This window comes from Squalius cephalus, assembly GCF_949319135.1.
Source record: "Squalius cephalus genome assembly, chromosome: 8".
Taxonomy (NCBI): Eukaryota; Metazoa; Chordata; class Actinopteri; order Cypriniformes; family Leuciscidae; genus Squalius; species Squalius cephalus.
In genome coordinates, this window is record NC_137129.1 from 14,921,751 (window position 1) to 14,942,699 (window position 20,949).

The 20,949-nt window shown below is 38.3% G+C and overlaps 1 protein-coding gene across 2 annotated transcripts; it reads left to right on the forward strand.

The window, feature by feature from the left end:
- Positions 1-9,914: 9,914 nt before the first annotated feature.
- On the forward strand, positions 9,915-15,899 carry LOC307163848 (uncharacterized protein). 2 transcript variants are annotated; one of them, XM_079880101.1, is made up of 6 exons: positions 11,104-11,290; positions 11,379-11,685; positions 12,331-12,426; positions 13,674-13,714; positions 15,142-15,203; positions 15,696-15,899. In XM_079880101.1, exons 2-5 carry the CDS (start codon positions 11,520-11,522, stop codon positions 15,199-15,201), a joined length of 363 nt encoding a protein of 120 aa, XP_079736227.1. In that variant the 5' UTR covers positions 11,104-11,290; positions 11,379-11,519; the 3' UTR covers positions 15,202-15,203; positions 15,696-15,899. The 2 variants fall into 2 exon arrangements, with proteins under 2 accessions (XP_079736228.1, XP_079736227.1); XM_079880102.1 differs by having other exon boundaries at positions 9,915-11,685.
- Positions 15,900-20,949: the final 5,050 nt, after the last annotated feature.

Consider the following 20,949-nt stretch of genomic DNA (forward strand, 5'->3'; position numbering starts at 1 on the left):
AGGCAACACAAGGTACAGTACAGAGCTCTTCTTACGGAAATCACTTTACTTGGTAAAATGACAATCTTAAGGGGATAGTCCACCCTTACAAAAAAGTTCACGTATACTTAATTATATTTCAAATATATTTTAAGTATAATTCATGTAGTATGTACTATTGTAAGTGTACTATTTTAATACTACTTGGAACTAAACTGACCCACTTTTTAGTATAAAAGTATACTTTTAAGTATTGAGTGTAACAGTAGTAAACTTTGAGTACCAAATAGTTTTTCGTTTGGACTGCAACTATACTACAAGTGAACTTATAGGTATAACTTAACATCATACTTAAGTGCAAAAATAATGAAGTTAACTATAAGTTTAATTTTTAATTTAATTTGCTCCTATTTAATTTTTACACTTGAAATGTACCTTTAACTGTATTTTAACTCTTTCCCCATCAGCATTTTCTTTTAAGTTGCTAGCCAGCGGCAACATTTTTTGATCATTTTAACAAAAGTTTCATGGCCCCCAGAATATTTTGTTTAATGAATATTGAGTTGAGTCAAGAATAAGTCAAATATATACAGACTTTTCTGTCAGTATAAGTCAAGTATACTTAAGTGTAACTTTATATTTCTGAGAAGTAAATAAAGTTTACCTATATTTATAAGTATATAAAAAGTATAGACTGAAAGTACTTTCTTATTGTTTAGCTTTAAACAAAGTATACTAATAGAACACTTGAAATAACCTTTTTTGTAAGGGCACCCAAACACCGTTTAGTCTTTCTCTCATGCCATTCCAAACCTGTATGATACTTTCTGCTGTCGATCACGAAAGAAGATAATTCTAATTTTTCAACTGTTTTATCCATATGAGGTCAATAACAGCATTGCATTAGCCAAAAACATTCCACTGAAGAAAGTTAATGCAAGATCTGAGTATTTTTAATTTTCATATTTGTGTTAAAGCTGCAGTCCGTAGCTTTTTTGGGTTAACAATTATCCAAAATAAATTTTTGAGCAAGTACATAACCAGCCAGTGTTCAAAACTCTCTGCTTGCCTTAGCTCGATTCAAAATGGTAAGCTTGTAATAATGTATTTAGTCTAATTTCAGTGGTACTGGTGGATTTCCGCAGGAAATTCGAGCATGTCTTTGCGTCATTACGTCACATCTGTACACATAAAGCAGGAGTCTCGGCTAGTAGAGGCTATATTGCGTGTGAGGATGTTGGAGGTGGAGATTTATAGCCTTTTCTCGCAGCACTTGGAATAATTAAACTTATCAACTTGATGGCAGATCCAGAAAGGTTCAAACGACCATCACCAGTGACAACTGGAGATTCACCCATTGTAAAACGTGAAAGACTTAGGAGAAAAAAAGAGACTACAATTTGAGAACAAAGTATAATTTGCACGGTTTGACGTGACATGATAAGAAAGCGTTAGATTTAATCAGCGCGATTTACTGCAATGCTTTTTCCCCCTTAACATTAGTTGGTCAGATCAAAAGTGGATGTTACTTACTTGTTCAGACGACATTTTCCGGTGAAAATTCTTATTTTGCTCATACTTCCAAAAAGTAGAATCAGTGATTGTGAATGACAGTATCCACACCACCAGCGCACGTTGATTGACGCACAGTCTCCTGGAAAATTTTCCATGAGTCTCCTCAAATTTTAAGAATCTATTTCAGATATACTTCCTTACATAACATCACGGTGAATAATATTGTATTTAGCTTTTAAGGTTAATGATTCTGCTCAGCAAAGTTGCAATTCCTGTTTTCTCTTTATTGTCTTTAATGGCTCTTGGAGTCCCAGTTTCACTCAGACTGATGGGATTAGCGTCTATGCATTTTGAATGATAGCGTTATGCTGATTGGGCCTGTTTCTCTTGATTGGGCCGAATTGTTGAGCAGCCAGATAACCTGCCTAACCAGTTTTCACTTGATAGAATCAAATCACTGAAAGATTCATCCCTACATTTGCATGCTTTGTTTGAATTTTGTCTCCACCTCCAAAAGTTCCTCCCCCTTGGAAGGTATATAACATACAATGTATAATGTTTGAGTTAGACTTGATGAACTACAGACTCGGAAGAATAAATCTCTTCTGCTTATAAGATCCATCTCAAGTCTCCTGGTCTTGCTTCGATGAAGGAATAAAAGTTTCCAACACTCCTCAAAACATTGGGTTCATCCGTGCTGTTCCATGCTGAGGCACAATGCACGTAAAGTTGATAATTCCGCGAATAACTGCAATTGCAGATTTCGAACAGAGATGGCGACAAAGAGGAAAAACTGCAGACTGCAGCTTTAACTTTTTTTTTTTGTGTTAAAAAAATTCATATATCCTAATCATTTGTTGACAATGTAAGCTCGCGCTAAATCGGCCCAAAGTCTGGCGTCCGACCAACGCGGAAGGTCTTAACGTGTTACTGTCTTTTCTCGAGGCAAAGTATTTTTTGATTAAATGCAATACATTTGAATATGTATTCTCTCGTTATTTCATCTGACTCCATAAATGAAAAGGTTTTAATGACATCTGTGGATCATTAATAATGAGCGAATGTTTGACTATTCCGTTTAACTCTTCAATGAAAATAATATCAAAGTCAGTTAGAATTGTTATAGTAAGAATGATGGAAGACCAGGGCGAGATGCAGTTTACAGTCTTTAATGAATAAAGGAAATAGTCCTCAAAGATTAATCAGAACATAAATCACAGGCATTAAACACAGCCCGAACAGAAACTGCCAGACGACTGGATCCTTAGAAAATCAGCATCAACTTCCACGAGGACTGAGGCAGAGGACCAGAGATGCATACGACCAGTCAGGGAGTGTGAGACAGCAGAAAGGACGAGCAGCTGAGAGCAGGCACAGTACAGGTACTCTGCAAACAGGCACAGCTAGATAATTCACAGTCTGATGGCAGTATTACTCACAGCAGCAATTATCGTGTAACTTCTCACAAACAAGACAGGACAGGACAAGACTAGAAAGCTGACGTCTCTCACGTGAGGTCATTGAATAATCCGACAACAGGACAGGGCTAGGAAGAGAGAATAAGAAGCAGAAACAATCAAGAGATAAAAGGGAACAGGTGAGAAGAGAACGAGAGGGGAAACAGCTGTAAGAGATAATGAGCGGAGGAGTGGATGTGTGTGCGTGACTGTGTCTGCGAGTGAGTGTGTGACCACAAGAGGGAGACAAAGAAAAAAGGAAAAGAGACCAGGATCATGACAGTACCCCTTCCTCAACGAGCGCCACCTGGCGCTGCTGAGGACAACTGGCGAGACCGGAGGAAATCATCGATGAGCGAGGGATCTAGAACGTCCCGGGAGGGAACCCAGCTTCTCTCCTCAGGACCATACCCCTCCCAGTCTACAATATGGTGGCCGCGTCCCCGAAGGCGCATGTCGAGAATCCGGCGAACCCTGTAAATAGGGGTATCATCGACAAGACAAGGAGCACAAAATGGACGAGAGGGGGGACGGATGACTGGCTTGATGCAGGAGACATGAAACACGGGATGTACTCGGCGTAAATTAGGCGGAAGGTGAAGCTTAACTGCGACTGGACTTATGACTTTCACAATGCGGAATGGTCCAACAAAGCGGGGAGACAACTTACGTGATTCGGAACGGAGAGGTAAATTTGAAGTGGATAACCACACTCTTTGACCGCAAACGTAGCGAGGACTCTTAATTCTGCGCTTATTGGCCGCAACAGTCATGCGTCTTCTAGCTCGACAGAGAGCAGATCGCACTCTCCTCCAGGTGCGTTTGCAACGGCTAATAAAAGCTTGCACTGACGGAACATTAGACTCAGAGTCTTGGGACGTAATTAACGGAGGTTGATAGCCAAGACAGCAATGAAAGGGCGAAAGACCCGTAGCCGAAGAAGGCAGCGAATTATGGGCATATTCGGCCCAGGAAAGTTGCTGTGACCAGGACGCGGGATTCTGATGGGTGAGACTGCGAAGCATACGCGCGACAATCTGATTGGCCCGTTCTGCTTGACCGTTCGTCTGGGGATGAAACCCGGACGAGAGGCTAACGGATGACCCAATCAGGCGACAAAACTCCTTCCAGAATTGAGAAGAAAATTGGGGACCTCTATCAGACACAATATCAGTAGGTAAACCATGTAGTTTAAAGACATGATCAACCATGATCTGGGCGGTCTCCTTGGCAGAGGGGAGCTTAGCGAGCGGAATAAAATGGGCCAATTTAGAAAAACGATCCACCACGGTCAGAATTACGGTGTTACCCTCCGAGGGAGGGAGCCCGGTGATAAAATCGAGAGCTAAGTGAGACCACGGTCGTGTAGGAATCGGTAACGGACGAAGCAGACCGGCTGGCGGGGAATTGCCAGCCTTAGTTTGCGCGCACGTAACACAGGAGGCAATAAACCGTCGCACATCTCGTTCCAAAGAAGACCACCAAAAGCGCTGCCGGATAAAAGAGTGCCCCGGATGCCGGGATGGGCAGTTAATTTAGAGCCGTGTCCCCATTGAAGGACGGCGCGACGCGCGGATACAGGAACAAAAAGAAGCCCCTTGGGACAGTTGCGCGGGACTATGACTCGCGAGAGAGAACGCTTATCTAGCCTCTCTATTCCCCAGACAGCCGTGCCGACAACACGACGCGGGGGAATAATTTCCTCTGGCTCAGTAGAAGAAGAGGAGTCAAACAGACGAGATAGCGCGTCAGGCTTGACATTCTTGGCACCTGGACGATACGAGATGGTAAAATCGAAATGGGTAAAGAATAGAGCCCAGCGGGCTTGACGAGCGTTAAGTCTCTTGGCCTTACGGATATATTCTAGGTTTCGGTGATCTGTCCAGACAATAAAAGGAACGGGAGTTCGCGGTTGCCCACGTCGTAATTGCGCTCAGCAGGTGAAAGACGGTGAGAAAAAAAAGCACAGGGGTGTATCTTTCCATCAGCGGTGGAACGCTGGGAAAGAACAGCCCCGACTCCCACTTCAGAGGCGTCGACCTCGACTATAAACTGTTTAGTGAAGTCAGGAGTAAGGAGGATAGGCGCGGTAGTAAAAAGAGACTTAAGAACGTCAAACGCAGTCTGCGTAGATTCTGTCCACTTAAACTGGGACTTGACTGAGGTCAAAGCTGTAAGGGGAGCGGCCACTTGACTGAAATTTCGTATAAAACGACGATAAAAATTTGCGAAACCGAGAAAACGTTGTAGCGCAAGGCGCGAGTCGGGCACGGGCCAGTCAGTGACCGCCTGGACCTTAGCCGGGTCCATACTGATCCCTTCTGCCGAGATGACTGAACCTAGAAACGTGACTGAGGGGGCGTGGAAAGAACATTTCTCGGCCTTAACGTAAAGTCGATTCTCCAATAAACGCTGAAGGACACGACGAACATGTTGGACGTGCACCTCGAGTGATGGCGAATAGATCAAAATGTCGTCGAGGTAGACGAACACGAAGACGTTGAGCATGTCCCGTAGGACGTCATTGACTAAGGCTTGAAAGACCGCGGGGGCGTTTACTAACCCGAAAGGAAGAACCCGGTATTCAAAATGCCCGAGGGGCGTGTTAAATGCGGTCTTCCATTCATCCCCCTCCTTTATACGCGCTAGGTGATAGGCGTTGCGTAAATCGAGCTTAGTGAAAAACTTTGCTCCCTGCAAGACTTCGAAAGCAGATGACATCAGAGGTAATGGATAACGATTCTTGACAGTGATATCATTTAAACCTCGATAGTCTATGCAGGGACGCAGGGAGCCGTCCTTCTTCTTAACAAAGAAGAAACCGGCTCCCGCTGGAGACGAGGAAGGAACGATGGTACCGGCGTTGAGCGAGTCAGAAAGGTATTTCTCGAGCGCCTCTCGTTCAGGAACGGATAACGAGTACAGTCTTCCCCGGGGGGGCGTGGTACCCGGGAGAAGATCTATACTGCAGTCATATGAGGGGGGAGAGAAGTGGCTCGGGAACGGCTGAACACCTCCCGCAAATCGTGATACTCCTCCGGTACTCCAGACAAATCACCTGGCTCCTCCTGAAAAACAGTTACAGACGAGACAGGGGGTACAGCAGAAGACAGACAATCAACATGACATGACAACTTCCAAGATAAAACAGAGCCCTCCGCCCAGTTAATCTGAGGGTTATGGAGAACCAACCACGGGTGGCCTAAGACCACAGGAGAAAAAGGAGAATGAAAAATAAAAAAAGAAATAGTCTCTCTATGATTTCCTGAAACAGTAAGAGTCAATGGAGAAGTCCTTCTCTGCACCCTAGGAAGGGAACTGCCGTCTAGGGCAAACAGGGGGGTGGAGTCTTGTAAGTCTAAGAGGGGAATACCTTGTTTCAAAGCCCAAGCCTCATCAACGAAGTTCCCCTCCGCCCCCGAGTCAAGCAATGCAGAGCAGGAAACTGATGATCCCAGCCAGCGGAGGTGTACAGGAAGGGAAGTGCAGGACTTAGACGGAGAGACCCATGATGTAGCGCTCGTCAGCAACCCTCCGCCTACTGACGAGCGCTGGCTTTTACTGGGCACCTAGAAACAAAATGATCAGTCGCAGCACAGTACATGCAAAGGCGATTCATAATCCTGCGTTGACGTTCCCGTGTGGAAATACGAAGCCCCCCTAGCTGCATCGGCTCGGGATCAACGGCAGATGGTAGTGGCGGCTGGGTCGCCGTGGCAGCGGGGAGTAATGAAGCCTCCATTCTGCGAGCCCTTCGTCGCATGTCAAAACGTCTCTCGATGCGGAGAGCCAGCTCGACAAGGGAATCGAAATTGTCAGGAACCTCTCGGACAAAGACCGATTTCCCAGTTCGCTGCCGCCCACTCTCGAGCTCGTCCATTGAGAAGAGAAATCACATAAGCCACCTTAGATCGATCCTTGGCATAAGTGGACGGCTGGAGGGAAAAAACAACCTCGCATTGGGTGAGGAAGGCTCGACACTGCAAAGGCTCACCAGAGTAGCACGGCGGGTTGTTTATACGTGGCTCAGAAGAGTCGCGCTGTCCAGCTGAAGCAGTGGTCTCATGACGGTAGTGATGGAACTGCTGGGTTAGATCCGAGAGCTGGGCGGGCAGGGAATCAACGGCACGTCTCGCGGCAGATAGATCCTCCTCATGTTTACCCAGCAGAGCACCCTGGAGCTCAACAGCATTGTGAAGGGGATTACCACTCGCCTGGTCCATCTTCTGGTCGGATTATTCTGTTATAGTAAGAATGATGGAAGACCAGGGCGAGATGCAGTTTACAGTCTTTAATAAATAAAGGAAATAGTCCTCAAAGATTAATCAGAATATAAATCACAGGCATTAAACACAGCCCGAACAGAAACTGCCAGACGACTGGATCCTTAGAAAATCAGCATCAACTTCCACGAGGACTGAGGCAGAGGACCAGAGATGCATACGACCAGTCAGGGAGTGTGAGACAGCAGAAAGGACGAGCAGCTGAGAGCAGGCACAGTACAGGTACTCTGCAAACAGGCACAGCTAGATAATTCACAGTCTGATGGCAGTATTAAGGCCCGTTCACACCAAGCACGATAACTTTAAAGATAACGATAAAGATAACTATATATGCGTCCACACCAACGACCGATAACGGTCTTTTTATTCTAAGCACGCGCGCGCCCGGATGATCCAGATCCATTTTAAATGCGCAAGACCTTTAAATTAGAGTGGATTCTGATTGGCTGTCAGTGTTTTATCGTTCGACAGCTGGAAAAAAATCGTTCTGAAAGTGATCCCAACGATATCGTTCCTCATATCTTTATCGTTATAGTTGTGGCGTGAACTCTCTTATTCTTTAATATGGAGAACGATTTTTAGAATTATATCTTTATCGTTATCTTTATAGTTATCGTCCTTGGTGTGAACGGGCCTTTACTCACAGCAGCAATTATCGTGTAACTTCTCACAAACAAGACAGGACAGGACAAGACTAGAAAGCTGACGTCTCTCACGTGAGGTCATTGAATAATCCGACAACAGGACATGGGCTAGGAAGAGAGAATAAGAAGCAGAAACAATCAAGAGATAAAAGGGAACAGGTGAGAAGAGAACGAGAGGGGAAACAGCTGTAAGAGATAATGAGCGGAGGAGTGGATGTGTGTGCGTGACTGTGTCTGCGAGTGAGTGTGTGACCACAAGAGGGAGACAAAGAAAGAGGAAAAGAGACCAGGATCAAGACAAGAATAATCAAATGTAACAATTTATTATGTCAGGTAAATATATCATGCCAATTTCATAATCAATTCAAAGATAATCGATACAAAACATCAAATTCTCTGGAATAAAGAAAAGAAATGCAACCCAACATTAAGAAATACATGCGGCTGAGAGATCTCACTCTCAGCCTCACGGACCAATCTGAAGTACAGAAAAGGCCCCGAATTCCCTGCTGCATTTCATTAAATAGCCAGGCCTCTTTCACTTGGAAATATCTTTTAACAATGGAAATTTGCATTCAGAGGTTACACCTTTGGGTGTAGGGAGACCATTTGTCTATGGCCAACCCCTCCTTGTGTGTTAGTTATCCATAAACTCTCAAAAACCTTATTACCTTTTGTTTTACTTATTTGGAAATGAGACATTTGAACCAGTCGCACTGTGACATTTTAAATGATACCAAACATGAAAAATACTCTGTGATAATCATTCACATTAAACTATACATTTTCTTGGGTGAATTCCGGTGATCATCTGAGCATGAGAGAGAGGGGGTGAGGGGAGAGGGAAAGAGATGTAGATTCAGATGACTCGGAGGTGAGACTTTCGTCTCGATGGTGCACGAGGGCCAGTTCAAATGGTAATCTCTAGAGAGGTCCTTTTGTCCTCTCAGGGTCTAGTCACCCCCGAAACAGACTGTCCGGCATTTCCTAATTTATCAGTTCTTACAACAACATGTATTCTTTACTTCAATGAGCTTATTGTTTCTGCCTTAATTTTAATACATTGTTTAAATTAATACATTGTTAGCTAACTGTGTGATTTGAATTTGTATATTTCTCAAATACATAACTTGGACAGTCACCTCATAACAAATCACTCTAAATTATAATGTAGACATGCATTTTCTGTAAAGCTGCTTTGAAACGATATGTATTGTGAAAAGCGCTATACAAAAAAATGTGAATTGAATATTTTAACATGACGTTACATAATTCATTCAGTATATTTTCTAGCGTGACATTCCACATATGTATAGCTATCTGAAGTGCAGTGTGGAGAAACGGTATTGTCAGCTTGTGAGCGAAGGTGTGGGCGTTCTTACACCATACTGCTCTTTTCATCTCACACCATGTAGTTAGATCAAAACTTGTGACAGCAGACTGTCAAAAAGAGTTAACAGACAAGAACAACTTCTCAGCTTGCATAGATTGCTACACAGAGAAATACTAATCCTGATAAAACTAATCCAATAATTGTAGATGATGCAATTGAAATAGACTGCTTGTTTTTCATCAGGTACACACACACAGTATAAGTGCTACTTTGCAGCTTATTTGATTAAAGCATTATTACCTGTATAATAAGTTAGCCTACCATATAATTTATAAGAGTGTAATTTGCAACATAAAGAGATCTAGTATATCAGTGTATGCTTTGCAACTGCTTTTCTAAATGCTAGGAAGGTCCACCCACTGGTGAGGTTTTTTTTTTTTTTTACCTTTTTGTAAGTAAATGAAACTCTTGTGTACTGGCATCTTTTGGCATTAAGATTGTGACCGTTAAAAGGTGCATCAGAGCCTTGAAACCATTAACATGAGTACCTGGATGTGCTGTTGGATTTTATGTTTTTGCATTTCAGCTTTACAAAGTAAGTATTTTATGCAAGTTAAGAATGTCATCACATTTATCTCAGCTCATTAATATTTCATCATGTTGAATATTTGTTATAAACTTGATTTTATTCTCTTGTTTTCAGCTACTTACTCATTCCTCCTGACTAGGGTTGCAAAATTATGGGAATTTTCAAAGATGGAAACTTTCCATCGGAATTAATGGGAATTTAAGGGAATTAACAGGAATTTATGGGAATAAACGGGAATAAACTGGGAATTTTCAAATTTGAGGGTTGGCTCTTCATAGTGAACTTAAATATAGTTGAGGAAAGTATATTTTAGCATAATCTTGATTGATTCAATGAAACAGATGCCATTCAAATACACTTGAATATCCATGCCATTCCTCAATCACATGCACATAGCACACTGCTTACTGCATGGCTATTGAGACCACACCCCCTACTGGCACTGTGCATGCCTCCATCACATGTACAGAAGCCCAAAGCACAAGACTATTGAAGGCACACATTTGAGCCTGTGGACTAAACAAAGTGAAGTAAGTTTTGATGATATTATGGGGAAATATATTTATTAAATGTTTAAATTGCAAATATCACATACAAATGTATTCATCTAGTAGATAGCAAGCTGATAAGTTAGATGCTAAATAAGCTAGCATAACTTTATTTACCACATAAGTAGGGCTGGGCGGTATGACGGTATATATCGTTACTGCGGAAGAAAATGTCAACCGTAACAGATTTTTTTATTCCGTGTATACCGCAACATGTAAATAAGTAGGCGTGGTTAACTCGCGTGCAGCGTGCGTGAGACTGAGACACTGATATTTGTCAAAGAAACATGAAGAAAGACCAAGAGGATCCACAAAAGGAATTACGTTTTCAAAATTAACATATTTTCGGGGGGGAAGGCGCAGAAGTCAACTAGAGCAGTGCAGCACACTGAAAGTTTAGAGAGACGCACATGCTCGCAACGGGGCTTACTTGACAACAATATATCAACATATATCAATATTCTAACGAATAGAAATAACCTTAAATAATGTATCTATCCGTCTCTTATGTGTACAGTTACTTTCAGAGTGGACGCGCAAGCGGTTGCCGTGGTAATGAATATTTCCAAAATTCCCCAGCTTAACTTCCCATGGAAATTTACCGGAAATTTTCCACCCCTTTGCAACCCTACTCCTGACTCAGTCACCGGACCTCACACACGTCTCATTTGGTGACACTGTACAATTAAGATGTACATTTCAGCATAGAGTTTCTTACTGCTATAGTGCTGTAACATGGCAAAAGCTGAACCTACGGACTGGTAAACTCACATCGGCGAGGTCTGGCTCTCAGTCCGATTTACTTCAACATGATGATAAAACTTTAACTTTAAGTTTTTACTTTAACAAATGTATCACAGAATGATTCAGGTTTGTACTACTGCATTGGCCTTCATAACTCAATGGCTATTATCGGCAGTGGAAGCAGGGTGATCGTAACAGGTAAATCTGGGGTTAAATCTCATCAACTTTTCTATGGGTCACGGTCACTATAACAGATAACATTCTGACGTGATGATATGTGTTGTAGATCGCTCTGTTGAGGAACCAGAACTATCCATCTTATACTCACCACCAGAAACTGGCTCATCATCGGTACCGCTGCAGTGTCTGGTGACTGGAGTTGTCCCGTCTCAAGTGCAGGTGTTCTGGAGGATTGGAGAGGAAATGCATGTTGGATGGACCGAATCCGCCTGGACAAAACTCCACTGATTCAGCCACAGAATTCACGCGTGCTCATCTCTCTATTTCTGCAGATGAGTGGGCAGAAACCGATGAAATCCAATGCATTGCTGAATATAATGGCAAGAACATGTCCAAAACTCTGAAGCGATACGGTGCGTATAAATGATAAAAGTCTTAGAGAAACAACATTTTATTCTCTGTTTTTTAATAAATCAGAGACTAGATTAGTTGCACTAAAAGGTTGGGTAACACTTTATTTACAGTGTCCCTGTAATACATTTAACATGTAGATACTACAGCAATAATAGTCAATTATGCATTGTTACATGCAACTAACCCCAAACCAAACCCTAACCCTAATTATATAGTTAATAACTATAACTTAGTACTTCATTGTATAATTGCACTGTAACAAGGACACCTTAAAAATAAAGTGTGACCAAAGGTTGTCTAGATTCAAGAGGTCATTTACACAAATGTTTTTTTTCTCTCTTTTCTTTGGCAGTGGTTTTGTGTGTGTTAACATATACAAACATATATCAAACAGTGATTAAAAATGATTAGAATAGCCCTTATAAGAAGAATAAGTTTAATAATTCTGTTCTACAAATTAAAATTGAATCTCTATTATGTGAACAAAATATTTGTTTTTATTTAACAAAATACATTTTCATACATTCAAGCAGGATACATAGGTCAATATAAAGAATTCCAAAGAATTGAACCTCGGTTTCCACTATAGAACATTACATGATACATATTAATTATGAATATAATTGTGATGGTTAATCTTTCAGGACTGAATCAGAGGACTCAATCCTTCTGGCCTCTGTACTGCTTTGGGGCAGCATTCCTGGCTATGGCTGTGATCTTCTCTATTTGTTTAAGCCAAGGTAAAGATTTAAATCAATCTGGATACACGTTTAATTTTTTTAACAAATTAATCATTTACAAATATTATAACTAACTAACATACTTAAATCAGCACATCTGAGGAAATTATTACCAATATTCATATGTTTTTATCTAGTCTGTATGTGATCTGTGGTAAAAGTAAGTAATTCTCAGAAGAAGAAGAATAAAAAACAAAAGTGAAAAAACTTAAATAAATAACTGAAAAAAACATGGGTTACTTACAAATTATTGGTAACACTTTACAATAGGTTAATGTATTAACTAACATGAACTAAAAATGAGCAATACATTTGTTACAGTATTTATTAGTCTTTGTTAATGTTAAAATACAGTTGTTCAATGTTTGTTCATGTTAGTTCAATGTTGAAATTCACATTAACAAAGATTAATAAATGCTGTAAAAGTATTGTTCATTCTTAGATCATGTTAACTAGTTAAAGGTTCAGTCCGTGTCGAATCAACCAAATTTCGGAAACTTCCCCGGCTCAAAATTTTGATTTTTGTTAATATTTTTTCTAAAGACAAACATAAATAGTGATGAAAGCCAAGATATTAAATGTCATGGATGTATATTTACTGAGTAATCCACTATTTTGTAGAGGGGGGGTTAAAATGAACATTTTGGAGCCAAGTTACAGGCTGGTAAAAGATACTCTACAGGCTTGATACAGGCTAAATACAGGCTAAATACAGGCTTGTGTTTTTTTGCTCCATGCAAGCTTGCATGAGTCTAACTCAAGAGGCATTAAATATATCTTAATATCCTTTTAGATTTTGTTTTTTAAGAAGTATTTATTTTGGTATCTTCATTATAAAGGCCCTATATGGTTCGATGGAGATCTTAATGCAGTAAATTGGTAAATTGTCCACTTTTTCAGTCGTCAAAAACAAATGTGGGTCACTTTGCATACAGCTGATACATTTTTTCTTTTAAAGAGGAATATCTGAACAACAATGTTGAAACTTAAATGTATCTAATTTTTTTCTATAAACACAATTGCATGGAATATACCAGTCTGAGAGCCATAAACATGTTTTTTCTAAAGTTTGTGTGCCTATCACTCAAAAAGTATTCTACTGTAAACTGTACTGTATGCAATTCAGTGCATATGTTATAAACATGTAGTCATCTTCTAGTGCATTAAATCTGCCAGTGGCTTCATTATAACACACAATTGCATTGAATGTATCTTTTTATTAAATGTATTGTATTTACCCTTAACAGGTAAACAGAGTGAAGCGACTGCAGACATTTCATCTGTAATGGTAAGCATGGTATAATCTAATACTTATAGACTGATATTTATATAACCTCCTGGGACCCAGAAAAAAAAAGTTTTTTGAATTTAGTTGTTTTCCATGTCATCACACTGTTTAGAGCAGTGGTTCTCAATCCTGGTCCTGGGGACCCACAGCTCTGCACAGTTTGTATATCTCCCTCATTTAACACACCTGATTCAGATCATCATCTCGTTAGGAAAGAGCTCTGAACTGAACTGGGTGTCAGATAAAGGAGACATATAAAATGTGCAGAGTTGTGGGTCCCCAGGACCAGGATTGAGAACCACTGGTTTAGAGCACAATAAACAAATGGTAAAAAAACATTTTTGCAAAATAATATTTTATTCATAAGTTATGCTATGTCCTCTGTAGTGGACGCCAGGACTAAGTTGTTTAAAAAATAAAATGACATGAAATTATATGTATAGGCAAAAACAATGGGATTTTTTTTTTCAATCACCAATAAATTTGGGGGTTTCAGGATTTTTTCAACCAAAATTTGTATAAAGATTATTCTCAACTATGTTATGAAAGAAATAACGGAATGAATTGGTACACCATTTTACTTTATGCAATATGTGGGTAAAATGTCCATAAATTAATATTCCCATTCAATGCAATGTATATATAAACTGTATCTAATTTGCACCTTAATGTGTTCTTGGAGCAACATTTAATGAAAAAAGAAGTGTAATAATTGGAGTAATAATTGGCAACATTTTAATAATAATATCTAATATTTCATAGGAATATTGATGTATAATTTATTTCCATATTCACTTGTTGTGTCTCACAAAATGCCTGATAAACATGATTTAAGTCCTGGTGTCCTCTACAGTGGACATGTATGAAATCAATGCCCTGTTCTGTAACAGAAAATATTTTTTTTTATTTGAAACCCCTTAACATTTTCCTGAGATGTTGTTTTATGAAATACAATTTGAAAAGTAGTCCAATTTAAATTATAATTACAATATATTATCATATTTCCATAAGAATGCTACATTTGATCACTAAATTAATGTCAGACATTTTTAAAGACCAAGGAGAAGTTGTTTTCATGGTGAAACCTCCAAACATTTGGTATCTCTGAAAAGTCCTGAATGTGCTCTTTACAGGACACCCAGGTTGTGTCATGTGACATGTATGATGTCAGAGAAATTCACTAAAATATAATGTCCACTACAGTGGACAAAAGTCTATTCTTGGGTCCCAGGAGGTATACAGATATTATTATTGTTCGTTAATTATTCCATTTGAATGGTTGTTAGTGAATTTGTGAAAACGGTAACATTTAAAAAAAATATTGACAAAAAATATATACTTTAACCTGAAGAGTCAAAATGATTTGTCAAGTACAGTTTAGAATAGTTTTGGTGTGGATATATTAAACTTCTTATTTTTTTGTCTAGTTTTATCCAGTGGATCCCATGAATTTTGGACAGAATTTAAGTCCAACAATAAAAAAATAAAGGTAAAAAGAAAATGTATGTATTTTCTATTTGTATGTACTTTTTGACTGTAGACTTGCAGCCTGGTCTCATTGTTAATGCGTAGATATTAATACGTAATTTTCAAAGACAAAAACATTTGGATAGATGCTGAAATGTATAATAAGGACATATCTGCAACATTCGTTTTACAGCTACAAAACATTAAATATTTACAAATCTTTAATTTCATAAAGATATCTGTATAATTTCCCTTGACCCTACTCCCAAACCTAAACATACCCATTTTATACAGAATATATATAGAATAAAACGTAATGGACAAAGATGTGTAGGGAAATGACAATTTTAGTAACAATATAGCATTAAAAATATATTTTGAGCCGCTAATCCTACACCTACCCCTAAACTTACCCATAGCCATTTCTTAAAACTGTAAAGTTATGAAGAAAAACATAACAGGCAGACAAGTGTTATCACAACAATTTATTCAGATAATCTGTTCTTTTTTTCAGGGCATCAATGGAGATCAGTGTTAATGAAAGGAATGCAAAGGAATGTTGGAGTATGCCACACAATCATTGAAATGAAAGTTAATTATATTGAAATTTACATCCTTCTAATCTAGAGTTGTTGTTAAGTCAAAATGATAACAATGATCAGTATTATTGTTTGATTATGTCTCCTCTTGGTTCCAAATAAAGATATTTTTACTTTTTAAAAGCTGGAATTACATTTTTATGTATTAGGAACAGAAATTGCCCTCTGCCTTTGAATCCTATTTGTTAGGAAGCCAACTTTTATTTTGGTGCAAAGATTCTTGAGGAACCTCTTTTGAATATGCATGTGCACAAGTTATATTTGAGAGCTAAAGATTTTCAGTGAATAATGACTTATATTTCACTCTGTTCAAAGCATATGGTTTAGAAAAACTTGAAATATAGAGACCATGGGGCTTGTTTTGTATTTTGCAGTTAATCTCTGCATCATTCAAACACATGATATATTTGAAGATTGCCAAAGCTTGAAGGAATAACACTTCACTGAACAACATTACTCATAATCTCTAAAAGTAAGATCCACGAATCTGAGACTTTCTGACATTCTCATGACAACTTGCTATTACTCCTCAATCCCAAATTAATTTCCATAACTGGCTGTACTGAATATGACTCTTCAGTAGCGAACCGTGACTCTTGAACCTTGGCCTCGGCAGGAAAATCAGCATAGCTTACGGTGTTCTCTTCTGAAGTACTGCAGAAGTTACATTTGACAAGAAATGCAACAAGCAAAGAGCACAGTGAGTGTGAGAGTTATCACCAAAATAGAACAAAATGTAATAACATGTAAATCCTCATTACAAATTATTGCATCACACAATCGGTGTGCAGTTAGAGGAGTCCTATTATGCGTTTTCACTTTTTCATCTTTAGTTAGTAGTGTTCCTGTTCCTGTTTGAGCATAACAAAGATCTGCAAGGTTGCAAAGCTCAAAGTCCACTCCAAAGGGAGATATTTCACAGAATTCACTTTCCAAGAAATGAAACTTTAGCATAAGTTCTGCCAGGAAGACTCAATTACTACGTCACTTATTACTTTCACATCTATCCAATCATGTCCTAATACCTGCTGTATAAAAGATCGGTACTTACACATGTTTGAGTTCACAGATGCTGAAGCAAACAATTACCTCCATCCTCCCCACCACCACCAGGATGGTCCTGTCCTTACCTCCCGGGGGGTCGGCTGCGCCCCTGCCTTCGTATTCAGGCAGGAAATGCAGATCCGCTACCCTCGGATTATGCACTATACGGACTGGGCCTACGCCAAAGAACTAAATAATTGCTTGCTGAGCTGTCAATAAATTAATGCTTTGTTTGCATCTGGTAGAACTACAACGAACGACTCTTTAGGACTATGTGTTTTTCTCCAGGATTTAAGTTGCTCATTTAAATAATCCCTGCCCATGGAATACGAAAAAAAATATATATATATAATAATTTGTGTGAGGCCTAGTTGAGCTGCTGCTATGTGAGACGCTGATTTTTCAACCCCTTTTCCAAAACTCATTTGTTTGACCTTCCTAAGGCTGACGAACTTAGAGTGGTTAAAATTTATTTTATTTATTATTTATTTATTTTAAACACTGTTCCTGAACATTGTAACCCCAATGTTTATCTGTGTGCTGCACATTTTACGGAGGACAGCTTCCAGAACCTAAGAGAATACAATGCAGGCTACGCACAAAAGCTTCAACTGAAACGGAGCAGTTCCTACTTTGTTGGGACAACCTGTTGCTTGTGGATCACAGCTTGTAAATATGTCTTATTATTGGTTGTTGCGTTCTCTATTAACAGTTCCAATTATAAGTTTTACATTGTTGCTATAATGTAAACAAAGGGCAAAGTTGTTTGGCTCCACTCACCTGCTAGCCAACATTAGTGTTGATTTAGTGTTTACTGTAGCTTTTGTAAGCTCTCTCTTTTGTAAGGCTGTTTGCCATCCTTAATATTTACACCAGAGCAGAATTTGATGTTATGAAGGGGCGTGACATTTCCCGAAGACACGCTAAGCGGTGCCAATCACAGCACACTGGGGCAGCTAACCAATCACAGCACATTTTGTATTTCGGAAGGAAGGGCTTCATCGAAACAAGAACTGTACGGCACGTTCGAGCCAGACTGGTGAGAGAGGTGCTGTAATAATGCAAAATACGTGAAAAATAAAGTGTTTTTTGAACAATCAAGCATGAAAGCCTATTCTATTACACCTCAAAAACAAAATCCAGACTTTGTAAAAGGACATTATAGGACCCCTTTAAGCGGAATATGGTGACAAGTGGCCAGGTTGCAAAACGTATGACTAACACCACACAAAACCAACAACATTTAATGTAAGCATACGCATTATGACAGTATGTACAGCAAATACCGTAATAAACTTATGATTTAAAAAAAACTTTAACTATTATTCAGAATTACAGCAAATGTGTATGGTCACTGAGTTGGCACATTTACAGACTGACCAGTAATTCATCAAAATTACTTTTCTCAAATAAAGTTAAAACAGTTATTCTTTCAAAACCTGTGTACCATGCTTCATGATGCACAGAGGAATCTGTCAAATGTAGTACGACAGTGTGACGTGTGTAAAAATGTTTGCACATTTGGACAGGGAACAACCACCATAATGTGAGCATTATGTTTATGTGGTATGACATGGTGTGAGGATTTACTAAGCTTCAAACCTACCTAAAACCCTAACCCTACCTTTAAAACCATGCAAATATATACTGTTGTTGGTACAAATATATACTGTTGATAGGTATATTGTAAGAATAGTTGTGGTAGCTAGTCAAATCTTATGATAAGCATAGAGCATGTTGGCCTCCTTGTACTCCCAAACTTGGTATATTTGTATATAAATATTACGAAGAGACACATATACCATAATATAGCCTAATAAACCCACCTGTGTGGAGGCATAAGGCGGTCCAAAGTTGCATTCAAATTCCTTCCCTCCTCTATTTACACTGGGAAAGAACTGCGATCTAAACAGAATTCTGAGGCTTCCGAGCAGCCTCGTAAAGTGAGTGAGAGAGCAGCAACATATGATTTGTGCGCTATTTTTAAGAGTTCCGAAGCCGTCTTGTAGCCTAGCATTCAAATCTCTCTCATTCAAACATCCCAATCCCATCGACCATGCATGTAGCACTCGAGCCAATCAAATCTTGTGCAGAGAAAGTTTGTCTAAAATATTTCATTAATAATAATAATAATAATAATAATAATAATAATAATAATAATAATAATAATGACGACACTGATGATGACGATGATGATAACAATAATAAATTCATGATATACAATTCTAACAAAATCCCAAAGAATGTATTCATTTAGTTTTTATTGGATTTCTGTCATTGAAATCATAATGTCTTGGCTGTTTCACTTGTTGTTAAATGCATGGGTTTCATGCATGGAATACTTTTTTTCTTAAATTCAGCGTATGTCACTATTGTAGCAGGCCTACTCGCCGACATGAGGGAGCGCCCAAAGTTAAAAGCATCCGTGTTGATCAATTCCTTGTGTTCACCACACGAGGGCCCTTCATGAGTTCAAAGCGCTGGTGACTGAGATCCATGTTGTTTCAGCCGCCACAGCCCAGTTCTACTGCAGCTACAATAGCAGTAATCCTGCTAGATTTTCCGGTGTTCTTCTTTTAGAATAGGATAATAAAACATATAGGATATATGATATAAATGATATAAATGATAATTAAACATAAAACATATTGGGTATAAGAAGGATAATGAAACATTTGTGTATTTATACATTAATCAGTAGCACCACTCTGGTCAAAATATCATTGGTGAATTTGCTACAATAAAATCCATATTTTTAGATTTAATTTTAATAAACAGATAATTGATAATTGATAAATGATTTGTATAGAATTTGGACATGCATGGACAGTATACAGGGAGACAAAAAAACAATAAAACAAAAAAAATCTTTTTTTTTTCTTACCAAATGTGATGTAGGCTATCTGAACACATTTGTATTTGTCATTTCTTTACTTTCTGCCTTATTGCATTTTCTTGGACAAACAAGTACATCACTATTCATAACCCTTTCGAAAAATAAGTATGGCTACTTCAAGTTAATTTTATGAAGTATACTTGAGTAACGTTCAAGTATATTTTTAAGTATAATTTAAGTAGTAAGTATACTAATATCAATGTGTACTAGTAGTAAACTTGTAAAAGTGTACTATTTCAATATCCACATTTAGTATATAAAAGTATACGTTTAAGTGTACTGTAAGTGTAACAGTAGTAAACTTTAAGTAGGCTACACAACTAGGTTTCTCATTTGTAATGCATCTGTACTACAAATGAACTTATGAGTATACTAGTAGTTTACTATTTTAATACAAGTAATCTTTTTAGTTTATGAACGTACACACTGAAGTGTACTCTTCGTAAACTACTTGTTTAGTTTAAGTTTTAGTTTAGTTTTCTTTAAGTGAACATAACATTATACTTATAGTTCACTATTTATATATTATTTTTGTTCAAATGTAGATAGGCCTATTATTTTTATACTTGAAAAATACCTTTAACTGTACTCTAATTTTAAAAACATATTTTTAGCTTCATGCATCCTTTTTTATCAACACTTGAATGTCGGTAAGTTTGATAAAGAAAGGCAACATTTTAAACAAAAAAGTTGAGAAAATCAAATTTTTGTCAAAGACTATACGCCTTGATCTGATTCAAAACGATGATCAAAACACAGATGGAGTAGATCGAGTCCAACACACCCAAAGCAACACACAGAATTAGAAACATATCTGTTTTATATCAATACTCTAATCAATATTTTCAAACAATGTAAGTTTCGTAAGACTGTATATGAAAAACTATGTAAAAAAAAAAAATATTTAATAGGCTACTCGATCAAAAGAGTACTACTACAAGCCAAGTATACTTTGAATACTTAATTATACTTTTAAGTATATCTCGATCAAAAGATTGAGTACAAGTACAGGCCAAATATACTTGGACTTTTCTCTCAGTGTAAGTCAATACACTTAAGTGTAATTTTAAGTATATTTCTGAGAAGTACATAAAGTATATTTTTGAGAAGTATATAAAATGTAGACTGAAAGTACTTTCTTATTTTTAGTTTAAAAGAAGTATACTAATAGAACACTTGAATAAACTTCTTTTTCGTAAGGGAATTCATGATTTTCGTGCCTATATTTG

What these genes read in the sequence shown, in the direction of transcription:
- LOC307163848 (XM_079880102.1), top strand. Translation starts at nt 11,520, where the DNA reads ATGTTGGATGGACCGAATCCGCCTGGACAAAACTCCACTGATTCAGCC. An exon ending in CAAAACTCTGAAGCGATACG is followed by an intron (nt 11,686 to 12,330) that starts GTGCGTATAAAT and finishes TTAATCTTTCAG; the next exon opens with GACTGAATCAGAGGACTCAA. An exon ending in CAGACATTTCATCTGTAATG is followed by an intron (nt 13,715 to 15,141) that starts GTAAGCATGGTA and finishes TTTTTTGTCTAG; the next exon opens with TTTTATCCAGTGGATCCCAT.